This window comes from Capricornis sumatraensis, chromosome 14 (genome assembly GCF_032405125.1).
Source record: "Capricornis sumatraensis isolate serow.1 chromosome 14, serow.2, whole genome shotgun sequence".
In the NCBI taxonomy this organism is placed as follows: domain Eukaryota; kingdom Metazoa; phylum Chordata; class Mammalia; order Artiodactyla; family Bovidae; genus Capricornis; species Capricornis sumatraensis.
The window spans coordinates 33,527,422-33,543,827 of record NC_091082.1 but is presented as its reverse complement, the minus strand read 5'-3'; the positions used below and the strand labels follow the sequence as shown (position 1 = coordinate 33,543,827).

At 38.0% G+C, this 16,406-nt stretch overlaps 1 protein-coding gene across 1 annotated transcript in view; it reads left to right on the top strand.

The window, feature by feature from the left end:
* Positions 1-16,406, top strand: part of TAF1A (TATA-box binding protein associated factor, RNA polymerase I subunit A) — a 29,629-nt gene that overhangs the window by 10,358 nt on the left and 2,865 nt on the right. The window contains exons 4-9 of the mRNA XM_068986282.1: positions 4,102-4,300; positions 11,038-11,168; positions 12,427-12,585; positions 13,620-13,686; positions 14,424-14,547; positions 16,019-16,173. Coding sequence (XP_068842383.1) covers positions 4,102-4,300; positions 11,038-11,168; positions 12,427-12,585; positions 13,620-13,686; positions 14,424-14,547; positions 16,019-16,173 — 835 coding nt within the window. The remainder of the gene's footprint in view (positions 1-4,101; positions 4,301-11,037; positions 11,169-12,426; positions 12,586-13,619; positions 13,687-14,423; positions 14,548-16,018; positions 16,174-16,406) is intronic.

Sequence of the window (16,406 nt, the reverse complement as noted above, 5' to 3'; positions counted from 1 at the left end):
GGGATTCCACACAGGAATCAAACCTGTGTTCCCTGCATTGGTAGGCGGATTCCCATCCACTGTACCACCAGGGAAGTCCTCTCTTGTCTTTTTGATGCTACCCATTCTAGCTCGTTTGAAGTGAGGGAATTCCTTGGCTATCCAGTGGTTAGGGTGCAGAACTTTCACTGTTGTGGCCCAGATTTAAGTTATTTATTTATTTTCAATTGGAGGATAATTGCTTTGCAATATCATGTTGGTTTCTGCCATACATCAACATGAATCAGCCATAGGTATACATATGTCCCCTTTTTCTTGAACCTCCTTCCCCAACCTTTTTTTTTTTTTTTTAAATATTTATTTATTTGGCTGCACCGGGTCTTAGTTGCAACATGCGAGGTCTAGTTCCCTGACCCTCACATTGGGAATCAAGCCCCAACTCTCTGCATTGGGAGCATGGAGTCTTAGCTACTGGACCACCAGAGAAGTCCCTCTCCTGCCCATTTTTAATTGTAATATGTTTTTTGTTGTTCTTGCTATTGAGCTGTATGAGTTCTTTATAGATTTTAGGTGTTTCTTATCAGATACATGATTTGAGAATATTTTCTCCGATTCAGTAGACTGCCTTTTCATTTTGTTGATGGTTCCTTTGTTGTGCAGAAGTGTTTTAGTTTGATGCAGTCCCACTTGTTTATTTTCACTTTCATTGCCTGTGCTTTTGGTGTCATACCCCAAGAATTCATTACCAAGACCAATATCAAGGGGTTTTTTTCCCTCTGTTTTCTTCTGAGAGCTTTAGTTTCAGATCTTACCTTTAAGTCCTTAATCCATTTTGAGTTAATTTTCGTGAGTGGTCTAAATTAAGGGTCCAATTTCATTCTTCTGCAATAAACATCTATAGTTTCCCCAACATCATTCATTAAAGAGTTTAACCTTTGCCCTTTGAGTATTCTTGGCTCCTTTGTCAAATATTAGTTGACAACATATGGATGGGCTTATTTCTGGACTCCCAATTCTGTTCCACTTGTCTGATGTGTCTGTTTTGAATGCTATAGTTTGGTAATATAGATTGAAATAAGAAAGTGTGATGCCTGCAGCATTGTTCTTTCTCAAGATTGTTTTGGCTATTCACGGTTTTTATGTGAATAATAAAAATTTTGCATCCAGATTTGAAGATTGTGTTTTCTATTTATGTGAAAAATAGCACTGGTATTTTGATAGGTATTGCATTGAATCCAAAGATGGCTTTGGGTAGTATGGGTAGTGTGGACATTTTCACAGTAGTACAGACATTTTCACAGTATTAACTCTTCTGATCTATGTGTGAAAATGTTTCATTGTTTCTCATGTTTAGGCGGAGTTTTATCCAAATTAAAGTGTCCTTTAATAAAAGTTTTATCCAAAAGAATTGACATCCTCCAAAATGTTATGATAATCTCCCTCTCTGTGATATATATTTGAGTAAAAGCACTTTCTCAATCAAGTTTTTACACGCTTTGCTTTTTAATTTTTTCCAGTACCTCTAAATAAAGTTTTGTTGGAACATTGCCACACCTATCCATTTCCATATTGCTAGTAGCTACTTTTAGCCAGACAATGGCAGAGTCGAGCAATTGTGACTGAGAACAGTCGGCCTGTGAGGCGTAAAATATTTACCCTCTTATTCTTGTTTTGTTTCTACTTGCCCTAGTTTTCAGATATTTTTAAATTGTTGCAAAATGTATGTAATGTAAAGTGCGATATTCTAACCATCTTTAAGTGTATAATTCAGTGGCATTAATTACGTTTCCATTGTTGTGCAGCCATCACCAGTATTGCCAAAATTTCTATCACCCCAAACAGAAACTCTGTACCCATTAAGCAGTAACGCCTCATCCCCTCCTCCTCCCATCCCCTCATAACCTCTAATCTACTTTCTGTCTGTATAAATTTGGCTATTCTAGGTATTTCGTATAAGTGGAAGCATATAATATGTGTCCTTTTATGTATTGGTCATTTCACCTAGCATCATGTTTTCAAGATTTGTGTTGTGGCGTGTATCAGACCTCATCCCTTGTTACGGCTCAGTATAACTACAGTATTCTGTTGTATGTATCTATCACATTTTTTTATCCTGTCATCTCTTGTTTGGTTGTTTCCATCTTTTGGCTATTGTGAATAACACTTCAGTGAATGCTGTCATACAGATATCTGTTTGAGTCTCTGCTTTCAGTTTCTTTGGATGTATACCTTTGAGTAGAATTGCTAGGTGATGTTTTATGTCATGTACACACATATACACATATTTGTTGTTGTTGTTCAGACACTAAGTTCTGTCCAACTCTGTGACCCTGTAGATTGTAGCACGCCAGGCTCCTCTGTCCTGCACTATCTCCTGGAGTTTGCTCAAATTCACGTCCATTATTGAATCAGTGATGCCATCTAACCATCTCATCCTCTGTTGTCCCCTTCTCCTTTTGCCTTCCATCATTCCCAGCATCAAGGTCTTTTCAATGAGTTGGCGCTTATATATGTGTATTATAAAAACATGTATGTATAGACATATAATTCTATGTTTAACCCTTTTAGGAATCACTAAACTGTTTTCTGTAGTGGCTGTAGCATTTTATATTCCCACTGCTTTCTAATTTTGGAAAAAGATTTCCCCTAGTTTAGGGTTCTTTACAGGTTTTATTAATTTAGGAAAAAATTTTTGTTTCTCTTATGTGCCAGGTTCTCCCTTAGGATCTTATTTTCTGGTAGACCATGTACATTATAAGTAGACACTAAACAGAGGCAGCGTATGGTTCCACTTCAGGAAGAACTTTCTCAGTGAACAGTTGGAGAAAGGGGATAGCCTGCCCTGGTGGTGTATGCTTCTCTTCTCTCAGGGAGAAACTAGATAGCTGTTTAGGGAGCGAAGGTAGAGTTTTAACTAAATTATTGGTTAGCTCCTTCTAAACTCAGAGAATCTACTCAAGTGAAGTAAAGAAATCTGGGAGGAACTTTATTTCATACTCCAGAGTCTGAGGGTGGTAATTAGGATAGACAAAACACATTTTTTAGTAACACTTTTAAAAAAAGCACCTGCTGCTGTTTCCCAGACAGTCTGCTGGACATGGTTCTTGCAGCAAAGGGAGACAGGTCTGTAAATAAAATAAATGGTTATGGCTGCCATGGTAGAGATGCAGTTACAGTGAGAAGACAAAGTCGAAAACGGTTGGCTCTCTGGAATTGGAAAGGGCTAGGACTGAATGAGTTAGGGGAGTTGGGCAAAGAGGGATGTGATGCTGGAGATGAGTCTGAAGAGTATTCACTGTGCATACTGGAGGAAATTGTAGTCTAGCATGGTAGGGGATAATAAAGAGTCTGATACCTCTGTGTCTAATGTGTCTTTAGTTATTCTAAAAATCACATAGGTAGAAAGCAGGGGAAGTAAGCTGAGTTCTGAATGCCGTCTCTGTAGAGCTGAGATTTTTATTCTGTAGGCAGTGGGAACTGCTGAAGAATTTTACACAAATGACCAATGAGATTTCTTTGGTGGTCACATGGAAGATGGATTGTAGGGGGACAAGACAGGAGACACGAGTTGAGAAATTATTACAATATTGAAGAGGAAGGTTTGAACTCTGACACTGTTCATATAATTAAGTGTATTTCCCATTATTCTCCTCCTTAATGCTCTCCCTATTTGTATTGCTCTTTCTTTATGTAATTATTCTTTTTTAAATTTTTAATTGAAAAGTTGACGTATAGTTGATGTATGGGCTTCTCTGATGGCTCAGTGGTAAAGAATCCTGCCAAGCAGGAGACCCAGGTTTGATCCCTGGGTTGGGAAGATCCCCTGGAGAAGAAAATGGCAATGCACTCCAGTATTCTTGCCTGGAGAATCCCATGGGCAGAGGAGATTGGCAGGCCACAGTCCATTGGGTCGCAAAGAGTTGGACACGACTTAGTGACTAAACAACAACAATTTTTTCATGCATCTTTCTGCTAGATTGAAATTTTTGATCACAGGGACAGTGTTCCATTGTTTGTGTTCTCCCAAGGTCTTAGCCCAGCATGTATTATATATTTACTGAGTTTTTAAACTAATGGTTATCTAATGACCTGCATAACAGTGGGCTTTTCTTAATGTTGCAGATTTCCTTACAACATGCATTATACCTTCTGCATCATGGATTGCTTGAAGATGCGAACAGAATTCTCACCCAGGCAGAGACATGGCGATATGGTGAAAAGTCTTCTTCCCAGGAAGTGTTAGTCAACCTTATTCAGGCCTATAAAGGGCTTTTGCAGTATTATTCTTGGTATAAAAAGAAGATGGAATTGTCTCAACTCGGTGAGTAAATATGCGTGATGAGTGGTAAGACTGTCAGAGGGACAGAAGGAATCTTGAGGAGTAATCTAATTCCCCTTCTTCCAAGCCTGGCTTTATCCAGATAGTACAGAAAACAGAGGTTGTTATGTTTGTAAAATTCTGCTTCATCCTTTATAAAATTTCTGATATTTAAACAAAAGACTTTTCAGACATAAATTAGGTAATTCATAGGTTAAGTTCATGACCATTTTAGATTTGTTGCTTTTTTAAGATTTATTTTTATTTATGGTTGCACTGGGTCTTCATTGCTGTGAGCAGGCTTTCTGTAGTTTAGCAAGCGGGGGCTACTCTTCATTGCGGTGCATGGGCTTCTCATTGCAGTGGCTTCTCATTGCAGAGCCCGGAATCTAGGGTTTGTGGGCTTCAGTACTTGTGGTGCTCTAGTTGGTAGTTGTGGCTCGTGGACTCTAGAGCACGGGCTCAGTAGTCGTGGCACACGGGCTAAGCACTACAGCATGTGGAATCTTCTTGGACCAGGGTCCGAGGGGACTAAGAACCCATGTCCCCTTCATTGGAAGGTGAATTCTTATCCACTGTGCCACCAGGAATGGTCCTAGATTCATTCATTTCTTAGAAATGTGATTTCCAAGAAAGGTTACAAATTTTCATCCATGGGCATTATCGCATAGAAGAAGCATTTCTTCCTGTGTGTTTACAGTGGAGTTTAGTTTGTTTTGTAATGTTGTTTCTTAGGAAAATATGTTCAAAGAATAGGGCAAGATAAAGTTGTTTCATTTCTGTACAAAAGTCATCACAGGCAATTTCCCTGACTCACTGATCACCCCCAAAACTATGTGTCCTCCTCCCACTGCCTTCTCTTTCTCTTACTTGCAGTGGTGATGTTGTCCTCTCCTGTCCCTAAATTTGTGTTTTTCAAAGCTGTATGATTCTCTGCACCTTTTTACCCTCATATAGTTTTTCTTCATAACTTCTCTAGGATTAACCTTTTTCTGTTTTCACCTCCTTCATCCAAATCCCAATTCTGACATTTATCACTTCATTTATGTTAAGCTATATTTCAATATCCTTAATTGATAGTAGTATTTCCCTGGTCTCTGGGTGGGTGGGTGGGTTTACCAATCGCAAATTCCCTTCCTGTTTCCTGTCTTTAACCACCCCCAAGACACTTCTGAAATACTGTCTTCATCATGATAACCTTGCGAGGCCTCTTGTGCATCCTCCTGCTCCAGTATGCCATCTGTCTTCAGGACTCGTTAGACCTCTCCTCCTTTTACTTTAAACCCAACATACCAGCTGCATGTTCAGCCTGTATCAATCGACTCTCCACCTTTTGCTTTTTTAATCATTCTAAGTGTTTTTCATGTGTGTTTTGTGTTGTGTCTCCTTGTCTAGACTCATCAATCTTTTGAGGTCACATATCTGTATTTCTTTCGTTAACCTTGCTGAAGGACTTCCCTGGTGGCTCAGACAGTAAAGAATCTGCCTGCAATGCGGGAGACCTGGATTCAGTCCCTGGGTTGGTAAGATCACCTGGAGAAGTAAATGGCAACCCTCTCCAGTATTCTTGCCCGGAGACTCCCATGGACAGAGAAGCCTGGCGGGCTACAGTCCATTGGGTCACAAAGAGTTGGGCAGTACTGAGCGAGTAACACAGCACAACAACAAACCTTGCTGAAATGCCCACTGTAATGTTCTTTTTAAGAAGGCTCGCTGATACTGATTTAGGTAAGTTTTAAAATCATTATTTCCTTTTCTTCTCACACACTTAGGTAGAACTCAAGCATACACGTGATGATTAGATCAGTTGGAACATGGATTTATACCATCACTTTCATGGTTAGATAATTCAGTACCTTCTGCAGCTGACACTCTTCTGGAGCAACAAGAGATAAAGATGGGATAAAATGTGGAGCTCTTTAGATGGTCTTTAACCTCACATGGCTATTTAATGGGGAAAAAAAAAACTAGGACTGGTTTTATATAACCAGACTTATGAAATGTAACACATGAACGTGTGCTCAGAGTTGCCTTGGGATTTTTCCTTTCTGCCATGGCCTGTGCTGGTTGGCTTTGATGCACTTGGTAGCTGGGAACCCCCTTCCATGGTAAATTCACACCCAACTTATATTTACTCAGGGATCTGCCTTTCTTTAACGATGTAGTTTAGTTTTGCCTTAATTTCAGTGTCCTCTTTGGATCCACACTGTACATATTTTGGGGGACCTTGCATATTTTGTTCAGCATTTAACATGTGATTGTATGGTTGAATTAGCTCTAGTTTGTTCATTTTTGTTGTGAAACAATATATTGAATGATATTCTTGCAATTTATTCCTTCTCTATATTGATTGCTATTTAGGATGTTAATAGTTTGGAGATATTATAATTAACGCTGCTTTGAAATTCTGGGGCACGGATAGTGGCACACATATGCATGTGTTTCTCCGAGTAGAATTGTCGCTAAGCATGTGTATCTTCCACGGCGCTATATAACAGGCTAAAGTCTTTCCAAAGTGGTTACTAATTCATATCCCATTAGTAGTCTGTTTTGAGTTTTCTTTTGTCTGTTGTCTCCTCATCATTTATTATTATCAGGAGTTTTCATGTCACCCAATTTATTGTGTGGTATGGTAGTCTCTCTTTTTTTTAAATAACAGCTTTATTGAGAATTGAGCTATGATTCTTGATATGGTTCACCCACTTGTTGTCATTGTTGTTCAGTCACTAAGTCCTATCCAACTCTTTGCAACCCCATGGACTACAGAAAGCTAGACTTCCCTGTCCTTCGCTATCTCCTTGAGTTTGCTCAAACTCATGTCCATTGAGTCATTGATGCCATACAGTCATCTCATCCTCTGTCATCCCCTTCTCCTCTTGCCCTCGGTTTTTTCCAGCATCAGGGTCTTTTCCAGTGAGTCAGCTCTTTACATCAGATGGCCAAAGGATTGGAACTTCAGCTAAAGCACTTCAGTCCTTCCAATGAACATTCAAGGTTAATTTCCTTTAGGACTGCCTGGTTTGATCTCCTTGCTGTCCAAGGGACTCTCAAGAGTCTTCTCCAGCTCCACGGTTCGAAAGCATCAGTTCTTTGGCACTCAGCCTTCTTTATGGTGCAACTCTCGCATCCATACATGACTTCTGGAAAAACTATGGCTTTGACCATGACCATATGGGCCTTTGTTGGCAAAGTGATGTCTCTGCTTTTTAATACACTGTCTAGGTTTGTCATAGCTATTCTTTAAAGGAGCAAGTGTCTTCTAATGTCATGGCATGCAGTCACCATCCACATTGGTTTTGGAGCCCAAGAAAATGAAATTTGACACTGTTTCTACAATTTCTCCATCTTTTTGCCATGAAGTGATGGGGCTGGATGCCATAATCTTTGTGTTTTGAATGTTGAGTTTTAAGCCAGCTTTTTCATTCTCCTCTTACACCTTCATCAAGAGGCTCTTTAGTTCCTTCACTTTCTGCCATTACAGTGGTGTCATCTGCATATCTGAGGTTGTTGATATTTCTCCCGACAATCTTGATTCCAGCTTGTGATTAAGTCAACCCAGCATTTTGCATGATGTGCTCTGTTTATAAGTTAAATAAGCAGGGTGACAATATACAGCCTGGATACACTCCTTTCCCAGTTTTGAACCAGGCTGAGAGGTTAAAGTGTCTGCCTGCAATGCGGTAGACCCGGGTTCGATCCCTGGATCGGGAAGATCCCCTGGAGAAGGAAATGGCAATCCACTCCAGTATTCTTGCCTGGAGAATCCCATGGATGGAGGAGCCTGGTAGGCTACAGTCCACGGGGTCGCAAAGAGTTGGACACGACTGAGCAACTTCACTTTCACTTTTCACTTTCATTGTTCCTTGCAGTTCTAACTGTTGCTTCTTGTCCTGCATACAGATTTCTCAGGGGGCAGGTCAGGTAGTCTGGTATTCCCATCTCATTAAGAATATTCCACAGTTCGTTGTGATCCACACAGTCAAAGGCTTTAGCATAGTCAATGAAGCAGAAGTAGATGTTTTATGGAATTCCCTTGCTTTTTCTATGTTCCAGCATACTTTGGCAATTTGATCTCACTTAGAGTATAATAAATTCAGTGTTTTGTAATGTATTCACAGCTGTTCATCCATTACCATCATCAATTTTAGAACAGTTTTGTCAGCCCAAAAAGAAAGCCTGTACCTATTAGCAGTCCCTCTTGACTCTTCCCCAGTTCCTGCATTGCTAGGCAACCTAGCAATCTACTTTCTGTTTCTGGAGATCTATTCTGCATAGTTCATACAAATGTAGTCCTGAAATATGTGGTCTTTTGTTACTGACTTCTTTCACTTAGCCTAATGTTTTTAAAGGTTCACCCATGTTGTAGCATGTAATGGCACTTAATTCCTTTTTATTTATTTATATTCCATTGTATGGATATACCACACTTGGGTTGTTTCCACTTTTTGGCAATTTTGAATAATATTGCTGTGAACTTTTGAGGGACCTCCATACTGTTTTCCAAAGTAGCTGTGCCATTTTCCATTCTCACCAGCGGTGTATGTGAAGGATACTGATTTCTTCGAGTCCTTCCCAACACTTGCCATTATCTGTCTTTGATAAGACTGTCCCAGTGGATGTGAGGTAGTGTATTGTGGTTTTGGTTTGCGTTTCCTTAGAGGCTAATAATGTTGAGCATCTTTTCATGTGCTTTTGGGCCGTTCATGTGTCTTGTTTGGAGAAATTTGCATTCAGATTCTTTTCTCCTGGGAGGTTTTTAATTGAAGTACTTTTTAAAAATTACTGAGTTTTAAATCTTTATATATTCTAGGTCCAAGTCCTTTATCAGATGGCTGCAGGATTTGGAAATGTTTTATTCTGTGGGTTACCTTTTTCACTTTCTTAATGGTGTTTTTGAGTCACGAAATGTTATAATTTTGATGAAGTTTAGTTTATCTGCTTTTTCTTTTGTTGCTTATGCTTTTGGTATCACATCCAAGAAACCATTGCCTACTCCTGGGTCACAAAGATTTAGACTAATGTTTTCTTCTAAGAGGTGTGTAGTTTTACTCCTGCATTTTGGTTTTTTGATTCATTTTGAGTTGATTTTTGTATGTCGTGTGAGGTAGATAGAGGTTCAACTTTGTCATTATACATGTGGATATTCAGTTGTTCCAGCACATTTATTAAAAAGACTATTATTTTCCCACTGAATTGTCTTGGTACTTGTATCAAAAATCACTTACTCATATATGAAGTTTTATTTATGACTGTAAATTCTCTTCCATTGATCTGTATATGTCCATTGTTGTCATTTAGTTGCTAAGTCATAGCCAACTCTTTGCGACCCCATGGTCTATAGCCCACCAGGCTTCTCTGTCCATGGTATTTCCCAGGCCAGAGTACCGGAATGGGTTGCCATTTCCTTCTCTAGGGCAGTCTTCCTAGCAAAATCAAATCCATGTCTCTTGCACTAGCAGATGGATTCTTTACTGCTGAGCTACCCTGGAAGTTCATATATATATATACAAATGCCTATAGCACACAGTTTTAGTTACTGGAGTTTTGTAGTGACTTTTGAGGCCACACTGTGAATCCTCCAAATTTTAAAAAAATATTATTTTGGCTTTTCTTGGTCTTTTGCATTTCCATATGAGTTATAGGAATAGCATGCCAATTTAAGCAAAAAAAAAAAAATGAGCTGGGATCTTGATAGAACTTACATTAAAACTATAAGTTAATTTAATAAGTCTTCTAACCTTTGAACATGGGATGTGTTTCCATTTACTTAAGTCATTTTTAATTTCCTTGAACAATACTTTTCAGATGTGATTTTGTATCTCTTTTGTAAAACTTATAGCTAAGTTGTTTCTTGTTTTTGATGCTATTGTGCTATTGTAAATGGCGTTCTTTTCCTGATTTCATTTTTGGATGATTTGTTGATTTTTGTATGTTGATTTTATATTATACAACTATGAACTCATTAATTCTAATAAATTTTCAGTGGATTCTTAGGATTTTCTATGTAGAAGATTGTGTCATCTTCAAGTAGAGATAGTTTTAATTCTTCCTTTCTAATCTGAACATTGCTTATATCATTTTCTTGCTCAATTGCCTGGCCAGAACCTCCATGAGAGTGTTGAACAGAAGTGGCAGGAGAGGAATTCTTCCTTGCATGCAGCCTTTCACCATGAATTCTGATATTACTTGTGAGTTTTTCACAAGATGCTGTTTATCAGATTGAAGAAATTCCTTCTATTCCTAGATATTGATATCATGAAAAGTTATTGAATTTTATCAAATGCTTTTTTCACAACAGTAGGGATGATTATGAGGTTTTTGTCATTATTCTGTTGATTTGGAATATTGTATTAATTTATTTCAAATGCTAAACAACCTTACATTCCTGGAATAAATCCCACTTTATATGTTGCTAGGTTCAGTTTGCTAATATTTTGTTAAGAATTTGTGCATCTATATAAGAGATGTTGGTCTGTAATTTTCTTGTGTTGTTATTGTTTGATTTTGGTCTTAGAGTAATACTGATCTCATAGGTAAGTTGGGAAGTGTTCTCTCTGTCATTTTTGGGGGGATAGTTTGTAAAGAATTACTACTCTTCTTTGAATTAGTACTCTTCTTTGTTAGAATTCACCAATGAAGCCATTACAGTCTGAGCTTTTCTTATGTGTAGTTTATCAATTACTGATTCTGCATGAGTCTCCAGTACTGACTACTTTAAAAAATCTTTTGTCTTTGGGCAGATAAAGATGATTATGCTTACAACACAGCATCCCAGAATATGCTTAACCACAGCTGGAAGACATCTATAAACCTTTGCACATTGATTCAAATTCCTGGAGTTTGGGACCCTTTTGTGAAGAGTTATATAGAGGTAAGTAGACTTTTCATAAGTTTTTATTAGTTTCATTTTAAGCTTAATCTTTATCCATCAGAAGACAAATAATGGAGAAAATTATTTTTTAAACAGTAGGATGCCCTTTTTCGGTCTGAATAATTTTTCCTATTTTCCTACTATACAGTAACTGTTACGGTGTTTATTTTCACCACTGGATAACCTGTCATGGCCAAATGCAGTCACCCCTTAGTATCCATGGACACTGAAATCCCTTATATAAAATGGTGTAGTATTTGTATGTAACCTATACACATCCTCTTGTATACTTTAAATCATCTCTAGGTTACTCTTAATACTTAACACAGTGTGAATGCTGTGTAAGTAGTTGCCTCTGTGCAGCACATTCAAGTTTTGCACTCTGGAACTTTCTGGAAATTTTCTTTTTCCAAATATTTTCAGTCTGTGGTTGGTTGAACCCTAAGATGCAAAACCCAAGGATGTAGGACTCATGGATGGTGCGAGGGTGATGGTTTATTTATTTATAAATAAATAGGACAGTAGATGTAAATGTCAATTCTGTATTGTTCTGATTGAGCTTAAAAGAAAAGCAGAAAGATCTTTTTATGATATGGTGGGATCAAGAAGGGAAGGGGACAAAAATCTGAAACTAGGTCACAATATGTGACATGAAGAATGGCTCTTAGGAGTTCTTAAGGACATCCTGTTATCTCAGAGTTATTGCGAAAGGACAGAGGACTGGGAATACATCATCAAAATACTTTGCTTTTTGAAAGTTTCATTAGTGCTAAAGTGAGAATTACATTGTCAGAAGATAATCTCTGAAACTGTGAATCTGGAAACTCCTGTGTCAGGATGGGAAAGAATGAAAGGAGAGGAGTTATAATTCCTATGCTCTCCTTTTGTGGCTGGAGTATGTAGGGCACTGAGGTTAGTGGCATCATGTGGTCTTTTTTAGGTCCTTAGTTTGCCCTACTTTGAAGCCATTATTTCTCACAGGAACAGTTCTTATGTTGAAGTTGCTATATTTTTCAGTAACAAAGTATGACAAGGAAAATTGGGAAACTGTGTAGGCTTTTGATGTGATCTTCTCTATTCCACGGAGGTTGTAACATACACTGATGGAAGCAAAAACTAGCATCACTATTGTTCCCTATACAATGAATGCTATTTTTCTGTTGTATGATATTTTGTGCTCATCAGTAAAGTTGTACATGATGTTTCATAAAGGTATCTTACAGAATTTACCTAAGATATCATCACTTTTTTTATATAGATGCTGGAATTCTATGGGGATCAAGATGGCGCCCGAGAGGTGCTTAACAATTATGCCTATGATGAAAAATTCCCATCAAATCCAAATGCTCATGTCTACTTATACAACTTTCTAAAGAGAGAGAAGGCACCAAGAGAGAAACTGATAAGTGTGCTTAAGGTAGGGTATTCTTAGGTCAGTGTTTGAACAGGGTTGGGAATTAAATACTTTTAAGACATTTCTTAGGTCACCACTTTCCAATTTTCATGTTTTAGCATCCAGAGAAAATGACAGTGTATGGATGATACACTGAGATAAAGACAGGAGGCTGTGGGCTTCAGGCAGATCCTCCTCTCATCAACTACTGTTCCCCCATCCTCTGCCCAAGTGAGACTGAGGGGAGAGGATCAGTATTACAGAAACCCTCTGTCACCCTGGTTGGAAAGTTCTGTATTGCTTTTTTTAAAAAATTAATTTATTTATTTTTTGGCTGTGCTGGGTCTTTGTTGCTGTGTGTGGGCTTTATCTAGCTGCAGCGAGTAGGGGCTGCTCTCTTGTGGAGTGTGGGGTCTAGGGACATTGGCTTCAGTAGTGTTGGCGCCTGGACTCTTTGAGTGCAGGCTCAGTAGTTACGGTGCATGGGCTTAGCTGCTCCACAGCATGTGAAATCTTCCCAGACCAGGGATTGAACCTGTGTTCCTGGCATTGGCAGATTTCTTAACCGCTGGATCACCAGGGAAGCTGCTTGACTTTTGAATACTCTGTAGTGTGTTCCTTACACAATCTTCCAAAATAACTAGCTTTGCTTTTTTGTTTTATATATTTTGTGATTTTTTTGTGATCAGTAAATATTAAATATCTTATCTGTGTGATATTCTTTTTCTTTATTTTCTCCTCAGTCCTGGGTGCTGAAAAGAAAGTAAACTTTTCAAATGTGGTCAACAGTATAAATATGGAGAAAAGAAAAAGTCTTTGTTTATCCACGCTACTCACCCACCCAATCAGCTATCTTGTTTTTAGCAGGGACTTTTTGTTTTAAATATCTTTTCATAGAATACATTTTTATACCAAAATTAAAACTGGATAAAAGCAAACTATCTTTTAAATCCTTGATTCATTTTCTGAGAGCATATTAGATAGTCTAAGAATTTTATCTGAAAGTATACTAATGCCTTTAGAATGGGTAACAATTACAATATTATTCTTTCTTCCAGATTTTGTATCAGATTGTACCATCTCATAAACTGATGTTAGAATTCCATAGGTTACTGCGAAAATCAGGTAAGTAGTTCTTATTTTCTATCTCTTTGTGCAGACAAACGGTAGACTAGGGCTCAGCCAACTGTGGCTGTGGGCCCAATCCAACTCTTGCCTGTTTTTATAAATCAAGTTCTGCTGGAGCACAGCCATGCCCATTTATTTACATATCACCTGTGGCTGCGTTTGCCCTACAACAGTAGAGTTGTATAGTTATGACAACCTGTAAGGCTTGCAAAACTCAAATGTGTAGTGTCTGGCCCTTTACAGAAAAAGTTTGCTGACCTGTGCTGTAGAGTTTTATGCAATGGTTGCAAAAGAAAAACGGCTTCTATTTGTGTAATTCAGCTCATTTTACTCTTTACTGTTATTCAGCTCAGTATAGGAAAGAACATTTCTTCATAGGAGGAAATGTGCTTAAGTCCAATAGGTACTGGGACTGCCTCTGTCCCTCTCCTAATAGAAAAGAATATGTATGAAATGCCTCAGTAGGGTAGGTACTTTAAATAACATTCTGAGTAGTATAAACCCATACAGAGGTCAGACTCACCATGCCTGCTTTCATTGGCATGGACTAAGTATTGAATTTTTCAGATTCATCACAGGAGCGTATGTTGATCATAATGTGATCATGTGAATTGTTTTAAACTGTTAAACTTTAAGGCTTATGCTTCAGTGATACTTTGTCGATGGAATGTAATCTTTTAGCTTTGTGCTCTTCAGTGCTTTCTGTAAACTCTTAATTGTTTTGAACATCACAGACAAGGAGGAACACCATAAACTGGGATTGGAGGTGTTATTTGGAATTTTAGATTTTGCTGGATGCACTAAAAATATAACTGCTTGGAAATACCTGGCAAAATATCTCAAACAGACTCTAATGGGGTAAGTAAGAAACACACAGTGTTTATTACTAGATCAGCATAAATAATACTTTATAAAATTTTAGCTAATATCTGTCAATTTTTAAAGTTCTTTGTTTATTGTTTTAGATTTCTTAAATTGTGTTTTTAGCTGTTTTCTTCTGAATACATCAGAAGACAGGAAATAGGAAATCACAAGTAAAACATAAAAAATTCTATCAAGATTTTTTGTGCTATTAAAATAAATACTGTCAGTTATCACTACTCTGCTAAGGGATAATTGTGTACTTTCTTATCGAACATAAAGATTGAAAGGGGTTACGTCCAGTCTTGACGAGATTCTTTGTAAAGCTTTTTGTAGTTTGTGTCAGCTGCTTGTAAGATCACATAAAAAGCAGCTTTTCTCCCAGCTATTTTCAGTGGATTTTTTTAGGACCTTTTAAAGTCATCTTGGTTATTCACTCAACAGATATTTATGGAGTCCCTTGTGAGCTGAGTATCTGAAACTATACCTCTGATCCTAGTAATCATCAATGCCACGTTTCAAATATAAGAAAAGAAGTGTCCCTTGTCATTTTTACCTTGTGCATGAAAATAAAGGATATCACGAAATGAAAGTTTCATTGAGTTACTACATCCATTTTAGTTTATTAGGAAATTAATTATCAGTGGGAACTTGCTTCAGGCTTCAGACCTGACTTGACCTTAGAGATAGAATAGTCCTGATCATGAAGTGTTTTTGGTGTGATATGTTGGTGTGCTCACTGTAAGCCACTTTCCAAATCTCAGTCTAAACCCCTACTAACCATAAGGTTCTTGAAGGCAGAGAAGTTTTGCCACAAGGACAAATAGGTGCTAAATAAGTCTTTGCTCAAATTGTTGATGAACACTTAGCATTGTCTTGGTTTAGCTGTCAAACCCATGTGTTCATGTAAATATATAACAATGGCATCTCAGTTTGGATAGTAATTCTTTGTAGCCTATAAAATTTAAAGGAACTTTTAAAGTAATGAAGAATAATAGTTAACATTTATTGAAACTTGACTTTGTATTGGACAGCAGGCAAAGAGTTTTCTATGACACCTGCCACATTATGGACCAATTTAATCCTAATAACAAGGCTGTGAGATGGGTGCCATTAGTGTACCCAAGGACCCTGAGGCTCAGAGAGGTTAAGCAACTTGCATAGGATCACGTGGATAATAAATGGAAGATGCAGGATTTGAATCTGAGACTTTGACATCAGAGTCTGTGCTGGTAACCATGGTGCTGTGCTGAACTGGCTATTTCATTGATGGAAAATGGGACGTGGAGATCAAAGAAGTCTCCAAAAGATTTGCTTTCCTGTATGTTCTGTGCCATGGCTGTACCCAAAAGCTAGTTTCAGAACATCTGGTTTGTCTTCTTTCCATGGACCCGACTGAAGTTCACATTCTGACCACATAGGTCTGTTTCCATCACTGACCTTCGCTTTTGACATTTTTCTTTTCCAGGAGTCGTCTTGCCTGGGTTCAAGAAGAGTGGAACTCCAGGAAAAGCTGGTGGCCAAGCTTTCACTTCAGCTACTTTTGGGCAAAGAGCAATTGGAAGGATGATAAAACCTTGGCTTGTGAGAAAGCTTTGGTAGCTGGGTTATTGTTAGGAAAAGGTACATGTTTTGTTTTCTTTTTATCTAGCCATAGCTTTTAGGCGATTTTGAAACTACAGTGTGGACATTCATGCTGGAGAAATAACTGATGAATAGAAAAATGAATCTTGAGTTGGGGGGTGGGGGGCAGTGATCTGTTGGTAGAGAATTTCCATGGATTAGAAACAGTGATTTCAAACTGTTGCCATTGGTTTTTATGCTCTGATTTGAGTATCTTTTAAGGGCCATTGAGA